Genomic DNA, 21040 nt, shown 5'->3' on the forward strand with positions numbered 1-21040 from the left:
AGTAGTGTAACTGGTCTTTGTTTGTTGTTCCCTGTCTCTTACAGATGGTCAAAGCCATCCAGGTGCTTCGGATTCACCTCCTAGAGCTGGAAAAGGTCAATGAACTTTGTAAGGACTTTTGTCACCGCTACATCACTTGCCTCAAGGGGAAGATGCAGAGTGACAACCTGTTACGAAACGACATTCCAAACTACCCTGGCGGACAGCAGATGTTGATGCAGCCGGACCAGCAGCAGCAGCCGCAGCAACAACAACAACAACAGCAGCAACAACAACAACATCAGCCGCAGCAACCACAGCAGCAACAACAACAGAATCAACAGCTGCAGCAACAAGTCCAACAGATCCAGGTCAGTCTTGTGATGTCCAGCTTACAGCCATCAAATTTGGGTTGTCTTGTTTCCATACAAACAAAAACTTACATACATTTAACCCTTTGAGCGCCAAAGTCAATTTTTGTCATGTTCATAAAATATCTTGGTCAAATTTTTTCAGATTTTTGCCAAAGTTTTGGTAAAAAACTGAAACCATTGAAATGTGATTTCCTTGGGATCCAAAATTATCAAAAATATTTCTGAAAAATTAAAAAAAACTGGTGAAATGTTGCACTGAAGTTTTGGTGACAAAAATACAGCACTCAAAAAGGTTAAACAAGTGTTACGTGCAGAGAAAACGAACAAAAGGGTGAACTCAGCAGTTTCCGTTTAAACAAATTTATTACGAAAACAAAACTAATTGCTAAGTTAGGGACAGAGTACAAGCTTTAAAAGTGTACAGACTACTTATCTCAGCTGGGACGGCAAAGCTCCAGTCTCAGAGTTGTAACAGTCAGTCGAATGAATGAACAGTCCTTTGGCTTGCAGGCTTGAAGCTGCACAAAGTCCACAGTATAAATCCAGCGTTTGACAGTGAAGGTCTTGAAAAGTCTTGAGAATGACTACTGCTGGAGTTTAGTAACACACAAGAGACACGATCCCAAAAGTCTGACTGGAAGCTGTGCACGTCCCTTTTATAAAGGCATATAAGAACAATCTAGAACTTTTATTGACATGCTAATTACTGTTCTAAAATTATCTCCCTTACACAACTAATCAACTTTCCAGAACATTCCAAACATGACTAATTGAATTCAAGGTTGTGAGGTCATCAAGGGCAGTGACCTTGAGAATGTTCTAGACTAATTGAACTCAGGTCATGATGAGTGTGGGGGAAATGACCTACATAACACACCCCCTCTTCAAAAAAGAAATTTTTCAATGAAAAATCTTTCTTTTACAAATGTAATCTTAAAAGTGTGAACAACAATAAGTTCTAAATACAGAGAGACAGTCTGCAATTAAATTGTCTCTGCCTTTGATATGTCTAATGTCAAGATTAAACTCCTGTAACATTAAACTCCATCTTAGCAATCTCTGATTTTTGCCTTTGAATTTCTGCAGAAAAACAAGAGGGTTGTGATCAATATAAACCACTATTGGCTGATTTGAAGAAGTAACATAAACTTCAAAATGCTGTAAAGCTAATATCAAAGATAAACACTCTTTTCAATTGTAGAGTAGTTTCTCTGGGATTTGTTAAATTTGCGTGAAAAATAGCAAACAGGATGATCTATACCATGACTATCCTCTTGCAATAAAACAGCACCAGCAGCCGTATCACTAGCATCTACAGCTAATTTGAATGGCAAAGTGAAATCTGGTGCAGACAACACTGGGGCACTTTGCAGTATGGCTTTAAGTGTATCAAATGCCTGTTGGCATTGCTCTGACCAAACAAACTTTACTTTCTTTTTAAGTAAGTTAGTCAAAGGCTCAGTAATTGTGGAGAAATTTGGACAGAATTTTCTGTAGTAACCAGCCATACCAAGAAAGCGCATCAGTTGTCGTTTGCAGTTTGGTATGGGAAAACTTGAAATGGCACTGATTTTGGCATCAACAGGTTTTACCTCACCCTGTCCTACAGTATGTCCGAGGTAAGTTACCCTAGCCCAACCAAACTCAGATTTGGCAAGGTTGACAGTCAACATTGCTTTGCTCAGTCTCTCAAAGAACTTCCGCATGAGCTTGATGTGTTCCTCCCAGGTGTCACTATACAGGACGACGTCGTCAACGTAAGCTGCACATCCGTCTAGCCCGGATATGACGTCGTTGATCATCCGTTGGAACGTTGCCGGAGAGTTCTTCATTCCGAATGGCATCACCTTGTACTGGAACAATCCGTCTGGTGTAACAAAGGCGGATATTTCACGAGCACGATCCGTCAGAGGGACTTGCCAAAATCCCTTCAGTAGGTCAAATTTCGTCACATACTTGGCTTTTCCCACTCGGTCGATGCAGTCATCAATCCTCGGGATTGGGAAAGTGTCTGTCTTTGTTAAAGTGTTGACCTTCCTAAAGTCCGTGCACATACGATAACTGTGATCTGATTTGGGAACAAGTATGCACGGCGAACTCCAGTTACTTTTACTGGGTTCAATAAAGTCATTGTCCAGCAGGTATTTGACTTCTTCCTGGAGATATTTTTGCTTTTGTTGGATTCAGTCTGTATGGATGTTGTTTTACAGGCTTACTGTCCCCAACATCAACGTCGTGATAGATGACGTTTGTCCTCGTTGGAACATCTTTGAAACAGGTGTTTATATTCGTAGAGCAGTTCTTTCACCTGTTGTTGTTGTTCTGGCTGGAGGTGTGCCAACTTTGTAGACTCCAGCTTCTCCAGGATTTCTGAGTTCTGAAGCTTGACCGAGCCCAGCTTTGAGTTTAGAGTATTTTCACTCAAGTCAGTTTCAGTATCACTATCTTCATAATGGCCAGAACTGACGGTACTGACAGGCTGAGTTATAGTAGGATTATCCCTATCCAAATATGGCTTAAGCATATTTATGTGACATAGCTGTTTTTGTTTTCGCCTGTCAGGTGTTACTATGATGTAATTTAAATCACTCAATTTCTTATCAATTAGATATGGCCCAAAGTAACGAGCATGGAGTGGTTTGCCAGGAATCGGAAGTAGAACAAGAACCTTTTGACCCGGTTCAAACTTCCGTTTTGAGGTGCTTTTATCATATTTGGTTTTCATTGACTGCTGAGATGACTCAAGATTTTCTCTGGCTAATTCACATGCTTTAGAGAGTTTTGTACGAAAATCTGACACATATTGCAAAATATTCAGACAATCATCATCGTCTGATAGGAATTTCTCTTTAACGAGCTTAAGTGGGCCACGGACTGTATGTCCAAATACAAGCTCAAATGGGCTAAAACCAAGAGACTCCTGAATTGACTCTCTAACAGCAAAGAGCAAAAATGAATTCCTTCATCCCACTGCTTCTCTGTGTCAAAACAGTAGGTCCTAATCATGTTTTTCAAAGTTTGATGAAATCGCTCAAGAGCACCCTGACTTTCTGGATGATAGGCGGATGACCTATACTGTTTAATGCCTAGCTGATCCATTACTTGTTGAAAAATTCCAGACATAAAGTTGGAGCCTTGATCGGACTGGACACATTTAGGGAGGCCAAATAAAGTTGAAAAATTTGACTAAAGCTTTCACTATAGTCTTTGTCTTTATATTTCTCAGTGGTATGGCTTCTGGGAACCGAGTTGATGTACACATTATTGTCAGCATGTACTCATTTCCTGATCTTGTTTTTGGTAGGGGCCCCACACAGTCTATTAGTATCCTACTAAATGGTTCTTGAAATGCAGGAATTGGCTGTAAAGGGCCTTTGGAATGGTCTGATTTGGCTTTCCTACATTTGACATGTGTGACAAGTTTTACAGAAATGTGCTACATCCTGCCTGAGATTAGGCCAATAAAAGTGACTGAGAATTTTATGATAAGTTTTCCTGACTCCTAAGTGACCAGCCCAGGGGGTTTCATGGGCCAGGCGCAATATTTCAGCATGGTAGGGCTTTGGAATCACAATTTGATGTTTTATAGCCCAATCGTCATCAACCAAAACATCTGGAGGTCTCCATTTACGCATGAGAATACCAGATTTTGTATAATAGGAAACAGAGCTATCTGAAGTTTTACCTTCATCATCTACCCTGTCAAACAAAGACAAAATATCTGGGTCTTTGTATTGTTCTGCAATGAGATTTGATCTAGAAAATGTCTGACTTTGGTCAGCAGTTTTACTGGAAGTTGCAAATCCACGAGGGATAACGGAATGATCCGTGTCAAACACCTGACTGAGAAAGGTGTCATTTAAGTCAACATCTGTGACATTATTTTTGAGAGTATTTTGATTCTGAGAAATTTTCTTTGACATGGCTCAAGTAACAGTACATGCAGGATAAAAATCGAGAATTTCTTGTTCAATTGGCTCTGGATCCTGATTTAAAATAAGTTTATGAGACACAAGTGGATTAATAATGACCTTGTCTCCAGCAAGGTCGTTTCCAAGAAGAAGGTTAATCCCTTCAAAGGCAAAAAGGCCTAATACCTAAAGTTACAGGCCCAGAAAAAAAGTCCGAAGACAAGTATACATTATGGAGAGGAACAGGAATGTAGTCATTACAATCTACCCCCTTATAAGAACTTTAGAACCTGAAAATGACTTTTCAGAAAACGGCAGGGTATCTGCCAACAAAAGAGACTGGGAAGCCCCAGTATCTCTTAAAATTTTGACAGGGGTAGCGGAAGAAAAATCACTAGAAAGTGATATAAAACCATCATGAATAAATGGTTCGAAAATACCCATAATGCTATCTTGAGAAGAATTGACCTTGACCTCATTAATTGGGATAAGAGGGGTTTAACCTCAGAAAATGTGTTGCACACATTATTAGACTCTAATTGAGTTGATGAAGAAATAAAGCCGGTGGGCTTAGATCCACTTGACCACTTTGACCTTCACGTTTTCTTTTCAATTTGAAACACTCTGACATTAAATGGCCGTCTTTCTTGCAATAATTACAAGAAAGTGTACCGAACTGTTTGTCAGAAGGAGATTGAGACTTGGGATCTGATGATGTGGAAGTGTTACTTGAATTTTGTGAACTGTTGTCATTTGATTTCCTACTCTCCTTTGAAAAATTCTTGGATGAAAAGGAGGAGTTAAATGTACCTGCATTGTTTCTGTATGAAAAGGACTGGGATGGTTTGCTGAGAAATGAAGATTTGTGGGTCAATGAATAATCATCGGCCAAACGTGCAGCAACCTCCAATGTATCTGCCTTTTGTTCATTGATAAACATCTTGATGTCACTCCGATGCACCTCTTAAATTCTTCAATCAAAACAAGCTGTCGTAATTTGTCATAATTCTGACTGACCTTTTCAGAAGAGCACCAACGATCAAACAGTTGTTCTTTTGTTCGAGCAAATTCAACATAAGTTTGATCCTTCACCTTCTCACAATCCCTAAATTTCTGACGGTAAGCTTCAGGCACCAACTCATAGCCCTTGAGAATTAATTCCTTCACAGAATCATAATCTGAAGCCTGCTCTACTGACAACTGAATGTAAATTTCTCTGGCTTTACCCACCAAAGCACTCTGCAAAAGCATAGACCAGGACTCCTTAGGCCAATTCAGGCTCTGAGCAATTTTCTCAAAATGGAGGAAATATTTATCAACATCCTTTTCTTGGAAAGGGGAACTAACCTGAAATGCTTAGTGATGTCAAACTTGTCTGAAGGGAAGAATTTTCCTGACTGTCCAAGCTCTAAACGTTTTATTTCTACCTGCAATCGCTGTTCTTCTAATCGCAATTCTTTTTCTTTCTGTCTTTCTTCCATTTCTAACTGCATTTGTATTTTTTCCTTTTCTAATGCCTGTCTCTCTTTTTCCATTTGTAATTCTTTCTCTCTCATTTGTAATTCTAGTTTCTTGATCTCCAAATTTGTCTGCATTTCTAATTCTAATTTTCTGAGTTCAGAGGTAGACTCGGGCTCATAATCTTTCAGGGTGGATTCCTCAAATTGGCCTAATCAACTAGATGTTTGGCAATACGGTACTGTATTTCCCTCTTGCGCATAGATCTTTTGACTTCTACTTAAGGAAATTGGCCAGTGTTATGAGGTTGTCTTTTCTGAGGGAATTAAATGTGTCCTGATCAAGGTCATCCATAAATTCGTCTGGTTTAAATTCCGCCATGATTAAATTTCGCTGAGTTCACAGTATACAGTAGTTTTGAAAAGGCTGTCAAAATGTTGTCAAACGGCTCAAAATATTCGTATCCCGGACAAGCCCCCATTTGTTACGTGCAGAGAAAACGAACAAAAGGGTGAACTCAGCAGTTTCCGTTTAAAACAAATTTATTACGAAAACAAAACTAATTGCTAAGTTAGGGACAGAGTACAAGCTTTAAAGTGTACAGACTACTTATCTCAGCTGGGACGGCAAAGCTCCAGTCTCAGAGTTGTAACAGTCAGTCGAATGAATGAACAGTCCTTTGGCTTGCAGGCTTGAAGCTGCACAAAGTCCACAGTATAAATCCAGCGTTGACAGTGAAGGTCTTGAAAAGTCTTGAGAATGACTACTGCTGGAGTTTAGTAACACACAAGAGACACGATCCCAAAAGTCTGACTGGAAGCTGTGCACGTCCCTTTTATAAAGGCATATAAGAACAATCTAGAACTTTTATTGACATGCTAATTACTGTTCTAAAATTATCTCCCTTACACAACTAATCAACTTTCCAGAACATTCCAAACATGACTAATTGAATTCAAGGTTGTGAGGTCATCAAGGGCAGTGACCTTGAGAATGTTCTAGACTAATTGAACTCAGGTCATGATGAGTGTGGGGGAAATGACCTACATAACACAAGAGACACAATATTTTGATGTGTACATAGATTGGCCCCTGGGAATGAGGCCAAAGTAATGAAATTCTTTGTTTGCGTCCACTCTAAATGGGAAAAGGTACGCGTCTAAGCGGCTGAAAAACACACACAAGAAAATTAACACACTGTAATTTGATTGCAGCAAATACAAAATTGTAACAAAATTTTGTTCAGAAAAGCTAAGCAGTTATGTCCTAAAATTTCCTATTCAAATACACTGTGTGTGTTTTCCATGAAAACCTTAAACAGGAACTTACAGGACCGTGGGCGCACAATAGAGCGATTATTCATGACGCTCATAATTTACATACACTGGGCGGGATTTTTCGAAGTCACGTGTGGACGATGGTTAATGGAGGGGTAAACACTATCTGTTACCGATTAAGAGGGATTTCAATTATCACCTTCTGTCTAAATGTAATGGAAACCTGAACAAGGAATTTGTCTCCACGGGTAAAATAAACTGAACGCGATCATTTTATGTCCGCAGTAAACCCCGTCTAACTTGAGGTCCCGGGCTTGAGGTCTGCCTAACTGCAGTCAGAGTGAACGTCGACTAAAACTTCGTTGTATACTACAGCATGATGACATCTTATGTATAACTAATTCAGTTGTTATAAGGAATGAATCAAAGGCAACATTTTCGCCTTCTATTTGAAAACATAAACAGCGCTGGCAGCGTCCGACAACGTCCGCAAATTCACAAACAATGGAACACAACACCGACCATAACGAAGTGAAGCGTGAATGTCACTGGCAGGATTTTGACCCCGGGGTGACGTAATTGAGGTGAAATGTACGTTGAGGTAACGTAAACTTTGACTGCACACGATACGATATGCCTACAGGAATTCGCACGATGCATAAATTTTGTGACAAACAGAACTTAAAGTTTTCCATTGACATTGAAACTTAGACTTGTAATACTGTAAATCCGAGCGTTGATATTTCAATTTTCATGACGCTGTGGTGTAGTTCGCCGCGATCGCGCGAGTAAGCTTGTTCGGATCGGATACATCGCCGTCAAGAGTTGTCTATACTCGCGAATGACGCTTGTCTGTCTATGCAGTTTTTGCATTTTTCGTTTATCCGTTTATCCGACGCCTGATAACGTTTCGACACTGTCGAAAATGAAAAGACAGATGCGTCTTTGCCCGCTTTTCGTCAATCACTAGTAACATTTGTCGACACGGATCGACTGGCATTGGTATCAAGTTTGATAAACGGTACAAAGAAGCACGGTCCCTCAAGTTGGCAAGCTGAATGTGTGAATCGTTTCTGGAACATGTCCTGTGTCACGAGTAGGGTATCCAAAGCTCACATGTTTATCCCTTTTCCTGCCAAGTCCATATTTCACCACCGGTCAAGATGATTAAAATTAATGAAACACAACGTATTCCATATGATTTATTTTAACATAATACTGTACATTTGAAGGCTGTTGAAAACATAATACTGTAAACTTGAATTTTTTTGGACAAAAGATGCTATAACATACCAAGCCAAGCGGGTGAAAATACGTCATGTTTTGGCTCAATACCGCTTTTTACTGACTTGGCTGATGGGGAAGTAATACAGTTATTACTGTCTGGCAGGAAAAGGGTTAAATCTGTGTCTTGATTAGGGTACACAGGTGTAATTTGTTGTCTCAGACTAATAGACCGTAAGAAATTGGACGTGAACGGAAAAGCATAATGCCCAATAGCATCAGCTGGCAATGTCCTCCATAATTTCAAGTTATGGTACGAGAATACAGTGAAGTAGCATTTATATATTGTTTTTTTCTTTTTTCTAATTTTCTAGGCCTTACGTTTTTGTCATGCTATACCTCTATAACTTTTATCTAGTAACGACATGGTAAGACTTCCTGTCACATCTTGCAATAAAACGTGTGCAATCTAAACGCTGATAAACAGCGAGCATGGAGCAACAAAGACTGATGTGGAGCCATGATTTCTCATTTTCCGCTAGCCGGACAATTTTTCCTGAATGTATATTCTGATGAATGAACGACAACTGGAGTAAACTGAGGCGACTCCAACCCAATTTGAAAAGATGGTCTACATTTTACTGTCACTGGCGTTTTCTACAGACAAAACACACAGACAAATGTCATGATGATACTGCAGTATGATGACGTTACCGGGACTGACTTTTTTTGAACGTGTTGATTTCATCATGGACGTGTAAGACAAAGATATCCAGATATTATTTGATTACAATGTCGGATCATCGGATGTATACCTGACTGAGACCTAAATAGGGTCATAACTTTGACCCTGAGATCACATTTTATCGACCATTTAGGGTGATTTCGGTGACATCGTCTAAGACTCGAGACTTGCAACTTTTAGGTCAAGCCCTGACGTCACATACTCTCAAATAGGCAATTTTTGTTCATTTCGATATTATCTACGCTATCATCAAGCTTACACTGTCAAACTCAGTGTGACAAGAAGCCGTGACACGACCTCTGCTGGGATAATTTCCTATTATTTTGAACATATGATCTTAGACAGAACTAAGACTGTACACTTGTTTCGCACTTGCCATTGGTGGATGGAAATGACGAGAGTGATATCAGAACACATTTCAAGCCTTTTAGCACCCAAATGTCTTGTCACAGGAAGAAGCATAGAAAAGTTGCGCAGTACATTATCTCCCTTTGATGTCCGTTAGTGTGAAAAAAAAACGGACGACATTCTGGTGGGGTCCTGGGACCGTCGTCCAAGGACGAAAATTTTCCGCATTGTTCGCGAAAAAAAACGGCCCTTCTCAGGACCAAATGCCAAACGATCCTTTTCAGGACCACTACATGCTCCAAACAGAGAAAACCGTGTATCGTTGACTCCTTCCCTGGATGTATGTATGCGTGTTAGTATTTGTTGTTTGTAATCTTTATCTAATTGCATTGCTCTGATAAGTCGGTGCGTTATATTTGTCTCGGCCAGTGGGGTAAACATCGCTCTGACCACGTGATAAATTTGAATATTCATGATTGACGTGTCGTGACATTTGCAAATAGGGGTCAAATGCTCGTTCCGGAACACGCTGTTCAAATATATGCCGGCGCTGACAAAAATTACGACATTTTCAAAGTTTATTTTCGACCTGACTGCATTTGCTGTATATTCATAGACAATATATGCGACATTTAGTGACATCAAACAGCTTGATCACGGTAAAATGACACGATTCTTGGACCAAACACGGCACGTCCGATCAGTAGCGTGGCTTTTTGACATTTGCATAGAATTACTGTAATCCGGCATTTATAGGGGAAGTTCCTGTTTAAAAACCTAGGCGGGTAGGGACGCAAAACAAAGAATTTAATTACTTTGGCCTGATTCAAGAATGAGATGTGTCTTTTTTGTGCAAGACAGCATCATTGTAGCAATGCCTTTTTGTGCAGACAGCGATCTTGTTCACATTGGCAACCCAACTGAAATTTGGTCCGACGCAAAATAATTGTCCTTTTGGGATTAAATTTGGTCCGTGTCCACACCTACCGGTACCAGAATTAGGGCCGACGTAACTTTACCTTCCTTTGTGACCTCTGACCTGTCAAAGTTCAAAATGGCGCATTTGAATATGGCATGCTGTTTCTACTGTTCATGATTTTCCTGTGTTTTTACGCACAAGAAGGGCAAATATGACTACCACTCACCCTTTTAATCATCGGAGAGATCTTCACCATTTATTGGATGAGCATATGGTATATATAAGACCGCGGTGGAGAAATAACCAGTGCGCGGCATTTTTGACATGCCTCTCTAGTCTATTACGTGCACTGTGGAATCGAATGACATGGTCTCGTTTGCGGAACAAAGGTTGGTGGGAAGTTCAGCGTACATGGGATGATATTAAAATGTAAAGACTGGATTGAAAACTTTCGATAGGTTTAAACTTTAGTTTCAAACGTCGTTTGTTTTGCGCGAATAGTGTGACTAGTTCAACTTCGATCCATAGCGGAGGCCTGGTCAACTGGGACCAGGGCCGACGTAACGTGTCCACACTGGCGATTTGCGTCGGACCAAATTTTGCGTCGGCCCTGAGTCGGCCCTGAACCCCCCCTTCTAACCGGGACCAAACTGAGTCGGCCCAGGGCCGACTCAGCGTGTCCACATTGGTTTTTTACGTCGGCCCCGGCCCTGGTCGGGACCTGGGCCGACGCAAAGTCGTCAGTCTGAACGTACTAAGCATCATTGTAGCAATGTCTTTTTGTGCAAGACAGCATCATTGTAGCAATGCCTTTTTGTGCAAGACAGCATCATTGTAGCAATGTCTTTTTGTGCAAGACAGCATCATTGTAGCAATGCTTTTTGTGCAAGACAGCATCATTGTAGCAATGTCTTTTTGTGCAAGACAGCATCATTGTAGCAATGCCTTTTTGTATAAAACTGATACACTCTGTAGAGTAGACCTGCTTGAGCTAAGTTTCACTGTTCCTTGTTCAAAATTCAGTCCCCCTAATTAAGGCTTATTTGATTGGCTGGTACCAACCAGTACATGTGACTGTTTACTGCATCCCCATTGGTTGGAGCAAGCTATGTAGGAATATCACATTTTGTGAACATAATTTTCTTGTCACTTCTTTTTTACTCAAGGTCCAGCCACAGCAACAACAACAGCAGCAAGTGCAACAAATCCAACAGGTTCAACAAATAACGCCGCAAGGAACGCCTGTGCAAGCCGGTGCCACTGGATCGGTCATTTTACAACAGAACCAGCAAGGGCAAGTTACGTCCGTATCACAGGTCCACCCGTCTCAAGTACAGCCGACTGTTACCATGGCAACTGTTGTGAATGCAGCCGGGCAGATTATCTATCAGCCAGTGACAATGGTCACCCCACAGGGGGTGATGACACCTCAAGGAATTGTTACGCAGGGAGCTATTCCAGGAACTGTTCAAATACAGACAACACCTCCGCAGGCTGTCGCACAGCAGCCACAGATGATTTCCACACCACTCATACACGGATCAACGCCGATCTCTCAGATCGGTATTCCGGCACAATCATCCCAGCAACTCACAACTCAACAGCGTCTGCTCTTACAGTAACCACCTCTACCCCCTCCAGTTTTGACGCAAGTTTCGGGGACGGGGACTTGCTCAACAAGAGAAAAAATAAACGTGGTGTTCTTCCAAAACAGGCGACAAACGTTATGAGGTCGTGGCTCTTCCAACACATAGTGGTAAGTGGCAACGCTTTTTACTGACTTGGCGGACAGTGAAGTGATACTGTCTTGCAGGTACAGGGTTAATAAATCATACATTAATAGTTTAAAGTATTGGTGTCCCCATATGTCATTAAAAGTTACCCCACTTGTGGACCAAACCAGTGTTTTCATTAGATTCAGAAACATACATACTTAGTTTGAGTTGAATATTTGTGCTTTTTCAGGTACGTTCATTGTATTTACACAGGTAAAGATTACCTACAATTAATATCTGTCCAGTAACATGTGTTTGTAGATTTTATTATCACTTATCTCAATCAGCCCATGTGCAGTGCAGGATTAAATTTATTTATTTATTTATTTATTTATTTATGGGGGAATTACATTTGTTGTTACTATGATTTTCTCAATGTTTTGCCTGACATCATCGAATCCGGTGCAACCTGTCCTATGGTTATCGTCCCTCCATTCATTGTTTCTGCATACAGCATCCATATCCCACTGAAGATGAGAAGAGGCAGATCGCCAATCAGACCAATCTTTCTTTATTACAAGTCAATAATTGGTGAGTTCTGTTTGTGCACGCAGGATCTCCTGCAAGTCAAGTCAGTAAACTCACTGTAATACACACACACCTCAATGCTGTGGTCCGACTCTTTTACAGGAGGCGGCCAAACCCCACCAAAATTAAGCGGTAAAAGGATGATTGCTTGAAAATTCTTGTTTGCGATTTGCACACACTGAACCTGCTATAACATACAAAACCAAGTGGGAAAAATACATATGGTTGTGGTGAAAATACATATGGTTTTGGCTCAATACCGCTTCTTACTGACTTGGCAATGGAGAAGTGATACTGTCTGGCTTGAAAAGGGTTTTGAACATGTCACTGTTTTGATGTAGACCCAGAATTTGGGCGCTCAATATTTGTTGTCTTCTTATCAGCAGCAGTCTCGCAAAAACAAGTTACCAAAACAACATTAAGGAATGACTTATTTCCATTGTCAGGTTCATTAATGCACGGCGGAGGATACTTCAACCCATGCTTGATGCCAGCAATCCGGACCCAACTCCCAAAGCCAAGAAAAACAAAAATCAATCGCGGCCGACACAGAGGTTTTGGCCAGAGTCCCTGGCCAATGTCGGTCTGCAGTCTGAGACGCAACAGTCACAGCAACAACAACAACAGCAGCAGCAGCAACAACAACAGCAGCAAGCGCAGCCACAGCTGGTCCAGGTGGCAACCACAGTAGCAGGTGAGGTGAGATGCACGTATTCTGTTATTCTGGGTGCTCATTGGTGGAGTACACTAACCATCTAACATCCAATACATTATATTCACCCATTAACATTGCCTGTTTCATGTGCGTTGTTTTAAAGGGACAAAGTCGGCCATTTTTCATGAATTTTGTCTGATACGAGATGCTACTTATATTGTTTGACATGTTGAAAGGTACTGAATGAATGGGTGACCATGCATATATTCGACCCCGGTCTTAGACAAATGAAACCATCGTGAAAATGAATTAATGGTCATGACCATTACTACCCTTTTCAGTAATAGAGCGCGAAGCCACTGCAGTGAACTGCAATAAAACTGCTCACACTAATTAGTTTCAGCTGTAGCCAGCTGGCAAAGTCGACAACATTGTATGTCCCATGCAGACAGTTTGTCTGGGGAAGTTGAAGTAAAAAAGATTTGTACATGGACCAGTGCATGGTAATGTTACATTGTATCTTAATCTTGAACACAGGGTGCCAATCGTAAACTCTCATTTACAACTCGAGCCTCAGACAGAGCTAGTTTTGCCTTTGTACAAGCATACTTTTTGGTCTTTATCAAGTAGCCTTGTTCAACACCAAAGTGGCCACGGCTACAGCTGAAACTAATTAGTGTAAGCAGTTTTATTGCAGTTCACTGCAATGGCTTCGCGCTCTATTACTGCAAATGGTAGTAATTCTTTTTTGCAATGGTTTCATGTGTCTAAATCGGGGTCGAATATATGCATGGTCACCCATTCATTCAGTATTTTTTAACATGTCAAACAATACATGAAGTATCTTGTATCAAGCAATATGTCATGAAAAAGGCCGACTTCGTCCCTTTAATAATCCAGATTAGTAGCTGGTGTGTTTTAACATAAAATCAAAGGTACTGACATTTAATGAGTCATTACTAGTGTTTTAATGATGAGATGTTGGACTTTATGCTGTTATTACTAGGTTTTGTAAAAGCAATGGTAATCATGTACATAGTGTGTATGATAAATGTATGCAAACATTGGTAATGATGTACATAGTGTGTATGATATATGTATGCAAACAATGGTAATGATGTACATAGTGTGTATGATATATGTATGCAAGCATGGAAATTAGCAATACAGCACAGATTCATTGGCAGAATGGAAGATTTATATAACAGGTCATGACAATACACAGACGTTTATTTGTAGGTCAGCTGAGTAAAATTTTCTTTGTTAGCACCCACATGCTAAACAGGTATCTTTGATCAGAGGGACAATATTCGATATTCCTTGTAAAGATACACATACAGATATATTGAAAGGGATTTCCTAAATCAGACTTGTTTTAAAATAGTAATTTATTCTGCTATTTCTTCAAAGAAGTATGAGTTTTCATTTATGAAACCACTTATCCTGTAGCTCTTCATGTTAATTATTTAAGATCCTGGGGATGACTGTATTCAGATTTGTTCAAATTCTGATCAAATTTTCATGTGTAAATATTGTGGTCAAAATGTCATCTTGAATTGTTGGTTCAGTGTGACAACCTTGTCAGGATTTGTCAAATGATGATAAAATTTTACAAATTTGGGACAATTTTCTCACTTTTGATCTGAAGATCAATTTCTCGTGAGATGCTTGGCTGATAGTGAGATTCTTGGCTGATAGTGCGACAGCGATGAAAGCAAAACTTTTGAAAACAATTTTTATTATTTTCAGACTGGAAAATAAGTATGTTTCCACTGCCTTTTGCATGTAAAATGTTTGTCCAGATAAAGTGGGCATGCCAAGTGTTCAACATGTTAGTGCAGCCTCTACGAGGTTTATCGAATTGCTGAATTTTTTAACAATATGTGTGGCATATTATGGAGACAATGTATGTTGGCAAAAAAAAAGAAAATTTACCACTTCTGTGGATTATCATCAAACGTTTCAGCTGCACTCTCTTCAATAAAATAACATTCTCACCTTTTACAGCTCTTGTCTCCACAGCAACAGGGACAGATGCTGTTACCACAGTAACGTTGAACAATGCTGCAGCGGTAGAGAACATGGAGTCCCTCCAGAGGGCAGCGCTCTCCCCGATGCTCGGCGTACAGGTCCAGCAGGGTACATCCTCACCGGCGCTGGGAAACATCGTACACAACGGAGAAGGCGTCACCCTGCAGACGGAGAATGACGACCTTGACCTCGACAGCAGCTCCTCATCAGGGATGGCTGAATGACCTTGAATGACCTTGTCCCGCACAGTTTTTTTTTTATTCCAAACTGCCGATACATTCTTCCCTCACTTTGTTGAGTGCCAAAACAAACAATCTTTGTAAATATGAAAAAAATTGTAATGTTTCTAATTTTATCGTGAAATTATTTTATGACTTAGATGCTTTTCATGAACTTTGTGATAAAAAGTCTCTCCAATTTATTTTCCTCAAACTAAACTCCCTGTTGAAGATTTTACAGTTTAATTTTTGTGAACCATGTATGTACCCCAATTTTTATGCATACTGTATTTTTTATTTTGCTATGCAACAATTTGTCCTCTTCTCATCTGCAAAGCATGATGGGAGAGTTTTTCTGACCTGCCATATTGGCTAGATCCTAACCAGCTCTGTATTTGTAGAGACAGATAGGATAACTTTGTTTTTTAAACGCTGTCAATATTCCATTTATACATGGTGAAACTGCTTCCCTTTAATTTTCAGGTGTATGTGCTTTTCATAATCGCATCCTCAGATCACGTATTTTAAAGCTGCATCAATGCTGTTATAACATTTAATACCGATGTTCCGTATTTGACATTGTAAATAGGGGCAGAAATTCCCACTTTTGATTTATCTCCTGGCAACTACTTAAAGAGTAACCAAGCAACACACACTCAAGTAATGATCTCAAAATTTTTAACCCCGAACCAATGACCTTTGACCTTATGAAGTTCAAAGGTCGGCACGTTCAAATCATCCCGGTCACCCCTCAATTTATTTAGATTAATAGCAATAATAAATTTCATCATGCTGAATTATTCATTGCCACTTTTTGCAGCAGTCAGACCAACACTGACAATAAATTATTTAGAGCACGCCAAAGCAGCTACTGTATTTTGGTCATTTTTGAAGCAGGTTTTGACTTTGTGAAAATCTGTCAATTTTTCCGGAAAAAAATCTGGCAAAAAATTTTCATATTATCTTTCACCAGGTGTCAAACTTCATTCCAACATTTTTAGTAACGTTTCTCTGACATTTCGTCACAAATTTTGATGTTTGGTCATTCACCTGTTATAACACTCTAAAGCAAACATACAAATTAAATGAGAACAGTTCGATCAGTTCTGATAGTTACACCTTGAAAGACAACCCTAAGAATATTTTTTGCTGACACAGCAAAGAAAGATGGCTTTTTGTAAGTAAAACGTGTGTCACTTTGTGAGATTTTTTTACGAAGTCAACGACCAGACATATTTTGTCATTTCAACGGCAACTTGGTTGACCTTTGAACCCTGGCTTCAAACAATTTTCAAATTTTCAAGATCATCCTGTAGTACACTTCTTGCAAGACAAAACTGAAGTTGTCGCTTGTTAACGCTTTTGCTTTCCTGTGTTAGCATACCCTCCCAACATGATGAAATGATAATACCAACCCATGTACTGACACCAGTGATTTCAGTGATTTTCCACACACCTGGTATGTGATTCAGGTAAACTTTGGTGCGTCAATTTTATGTGCATGGCAAGGGTTTATAACCTTGTCTGAGCAACTCAGTTACTGGAGTTTTGCCATTCAACCTGAACTATCCATAAAGGAGATCGCCATTGCAATCATTCAACCTTTTGACCACCAAAGTCAATTTTTGTCGCCTCTATAAAATGTATGCCAGTCAAATTTTGTCAGATTTTTGACAAAATTTTGATACCAAGCTCTAGCCAATGAAACATGATGTCCATTTGGTCCAAAGTTATCAAAAAAATTACAGAAAAATTCATAAAAAGTGGCAAAATGTTGCACTAAAATTGTTGTGGGAAAAAATTACAGCGCTCTGTGAGAAGTCGCATGTCGTCAAAATTGACAAAGGAGTAAAAAAGTGAGCAGTGCGTGAAATGAACTTTGGGAGATATTGATGGTGACATTGGACTGCAAAAGGTAGATTGAATTTGCCGAAAATTATTAAAAGTTGTCTTTGAAAAAAACTGATAAAATCTCAAAGAGTACTGAGTCCAGTGTTGGGGGTTCACAAGAATTTATTGTTGTTACCATAACTACTGTAGTTATGGCAACCACTGAAACAGAAGTACAGGGTCATAGTTAATAATCGTGATGAGGCTTTTTTTAAACCAACAGGAAAATGACTTGTAAATATTTTTGTGTGCATGTTTGTGATGTTTTGTTTTTGGGTTAGATTTCTAGTTTTTAGAGCTTTTTTATAGGAAGTTCTTAGGAGATGTAGAGACTGAACCGATTTTGACAGACATGATGTAAACATTTCAATCTTGGAAAAGAAATTTGTATATTGTGAAGAATCTACTTATCTGATATATGTTATTGTTATAGCGGTGATGTATGGCAGTCTACGCATTGACAAAGTAGCCACTATCTGTTACATTTATGTTCCACACTGATTTGTCACTCACTGTCTATGTTATAGAGAGCACGTAGTACATTGCTGTTTTGTACATGAATTTGCAGACACTAAAAAAAAGGGGAAAAATTCACGAGAAGTAGGCGTAAGCACCGGAGATATTGCCCTGAAACGTGATCATCTGGCTCTGCGATGCAAGGACAGTCGGTGACATCTTGACTTTTTCACCTGCTCAATGCATAACCCAGATCTGGCCTTTTTTCCTGGCTGTAGTTATAAAGTTGCATGAGCAAGTTCATGCGTGGCATGCTGTGGATGCGAATCTCAGCCACGTCTGGTCAGCAATAATGTGCCTGATTTTTCAGGGGCATTTATGCAAATGAGTGGCACGTGGGAGTGACATCTATCTTTTACGAATGCATTCAGTGAAGACTAATTATGCGAAAATCATAAGCATATGAGATGGGACACTTAACGGTGTTTTTCGTGGACTGATCCTAGCATTGTCAAATTTCATGGATATGTAAATTCAATGGAATTTATGTCCTGTAGACCTGTCTGAGGTAATTCACACCAAACAGACAGAATACCAAGTGACTTTGACAGAAGAGGAACTAGTAAATACCCCTGCTCTGACCAAACTTACGTTTTCTCATGGCTTCCTAATTAATCATTCATCCCGTGTACATTTTGTCAGTGTGAACACATATTTCTCTGAACACTCTCACACAGCCGACCATATTCCCTGAACACTGTTATGTTTTGCTGAAACGTATTCTCTGGTAAAAAGAAACCATGTTTCCTTGGTTCAAAATGTTGAACAGAAAATACTAGGTCACCAGAAACAGAAGGATGAAAGGTCACACAGGGGTCACAAAACCTCATTGTTGTAGCAATGATTTGCAGCTATATGTGATTCAAACCAACCGTGTAGGTTGGAAGCAACAATAGTTGTTAGTGTCAACAGTCCAATGCTGTGTAGAAAGCATACACATCAATACATACAGTGCATCTACATTGTTACTTCTGTCATTGACTTGCGTCTTCTACTCCACTGTGTGTCCCCACATACTATAAGAAAACGGCATAATTGTAACAAACTTATGGACTTCCAGTGTAACTTTAATAGACATGTTGAATAAATAGACAAAAAGGTACAAGAGTTTAAAACCGTCTTGCATCTTAGGGGATACCACAACTTACCCTTTCAGGATTTGGCAAGACGTGCATTAGCTTGGGATTTTCTCACTCACGCATGTGTCTACAATGTGTTGATAGAGAGAACACAGGAATTTGTTTTGACCTAAAATGGGAACAAGATGATCATCATTGAGAAAGTTGTCTTCATGCAATTTTGAGTTTTCCTTGGCTGAGAAAGTCGCACAAGAAGTGACGGGCATTGTCAAACAAAAGAACGATTCAAGAAATATCAAGCAGATGAACTCAGTGTATGTCCTGTACAGTAGACAGAGTATTGGAGGAAATTATACGACCGCTTGAATAGCATTGTAACTTTGTATATGCACACAGACATGTAGTGGAAAAAATCGCCTTGTGTAATTTGATCGTAGAAAAAAGCCATGGGGACCTGTACCAAAGCAGTATGTTTGAAATGTATTTGGATAAAGAGGTAGCTGATAAAAAAGTTATCAATCTTAATTAAGTTCCTGATTTAAATAATTAGTGTCAGTACAAAGCAAGGGGCAATTAACATAGCCTTATGTTATTAGTTTGGCAATAGGGCAAGACAACTAGCAATAGTGAATTACTGGTGAATAACAGATTACTGATGCTTTTCATTGGCTAAGTGTACCCTCACATACAGGTCAATATCTCTTGCTGCAGGTGCATAATAGTGCTACTTCAACTGGTCAATAATTAAAGATACTGACTTGTTTATCAATGCTGTATCTGTCATCCACTCATGACTGGAAAAGGTCATGTCAGATTTTAAAACCCTTTCTTCCCTGTACCCTGTAAAATGGAATAGCCTGCACATGTGTGAATCTAGGGCTGTCTCATATTGCAGGGGTCGGAGTGTCTGTGAATTCACAGTGTTATAGTGACAGGCTATTGTTGGAGGCAAGGTCACCCCGATGGTCTCTGTAGTGGGCGTGATCCCGGGATGACCATGCCTCTCAAATATGGTCTACCACAGTAATACTGCTAATTACAGCTACATATTATCAGAGGAGAGAGTATTTTATACTAGAGTACATATTTTTCTGCTTTGGCAGCTATGGGATACAAATTTTATATTGTAAACCATTCTTATTTATCCAAGCCAGCACGCTTTGTCTCAGTAATTTGCCTTTTTTTATTAATTCTGTTAACTCAGTTTTTTCAGTCAATATTTTACATTTTTTAGTAAGGTCACCAATTTTAAAGATATTGCTAAATGCTAATTTATGAGCATTGGTGATTTAGACTTGTACAGTATTGACCAATCACAGCAAACCATTCATGCATAATTAATCAATGAGCCAATCACCTCATGAAGAATCAGAGGCCTGCTAGTACTTTTCAAATTTCCTTGATATTTTCAAGGCTTGTTGGGCAGGACTGGGCCTTGTAGCTGTAGTGAAACTAACTGTGTCAAACATGTATTTTTCAACCTTTTTTTGTAGTACAATGCACCAAAGGTGACACCATCAACTAGCTCGTAATTCTGGCCTGTGTAGAGAACAGATGAGGAAAAAATAGATTTTTATAATAAATAAAACCCGATATCTTCCCAGTATATCAATTACACAGCAATAAAAGAAGATATTCTCTGCCTAGATTTGCTCTCCTGTGTTTCATACTGAGGTTGTATGGGCCTCTGTCACGTTATGTGTTTTGTTGTTGTTTGTTATGATGTTTTTGATCTGATGACATGTTGCCAACAAAGGCTTTGTCCTACCATTGTGACCTCCTGTAATACTGAGTAAAGCCACAAAAAACTTGAGTTTTCCAATGTGGCTATGTACCTGGTTTACATAGGAGATGTCCGCCGTAATTTAAAACAGGATTTTGGGGTGTGTTGTAGTATCTTTAGTACATCATGTGTTAACATTGTATACAAGGTACATTGGTGATTGATTCGATATCATGTTCGAACACTTTTGTCATAATGTACATTGCACAATTTACGTGTTGCAACTATTTTGAAGTGATGCATCCAGATATCGTGCATAAAATACATTGTAAACAATGTTGCACAGGTGTAGGTCTGAGGCAAGGACCTTTCTCTCTATGGGAAAATGTA

The 21040-nt window shown here is 39.5% G+C and overlaps 2 protein-coding genes across 2 annotated transcripts in view; both read left to right on the forward strand.

The window, feature by feature from the left end:
- Nucleotides 1-20573, forward strand: part of LOC139127299 (homeobox protein PKNOX2-like) — a 40704-nt gene extending 20131 nt beyond the window's left edge. The window contains 6 exon segments of the mRNA XM_070693218.1: nt 45-350; nt 11402-11830; nt 11833-11991; nt 12465-12541; nt 12985-13232; nt 15201-20573. Coding sequence (XP_070549319.1) covers nt 45-350; nt 11402-11830; nt 11833-11991; nt 12465-12541; nt 12985-13232; nt 15201-15448 — 1467 coding nt within the window. The 3' untranslated portion in view covers nt 15449-20573.
- Nucleotides 1-21040, forward strand: part of LOC139127300 (nicastrin-like) — a 222620-nt gene that overhangs the window by 2784 nt on the left and 198796 nt on the right. The gene's annotated exons all lie outside the window — the stretch shown is intronic.

This window comes from Ptychodera flava, unplaced genomic scaffold (genome assembly GCF_041260155.1).
Source record: "Ptychodera flava strain L36383 unplaced genomic scaffold, AS_Pfla_20210202 Scaffold_30__1_contigs__length_3116999_pilon, whole genome shotgun sequence".
NCBI lineage: Eukaryota > Metazoa > Hemichordata > Enteropneusta > Ptychoderidae > Ptychodera > Ptychodera flava.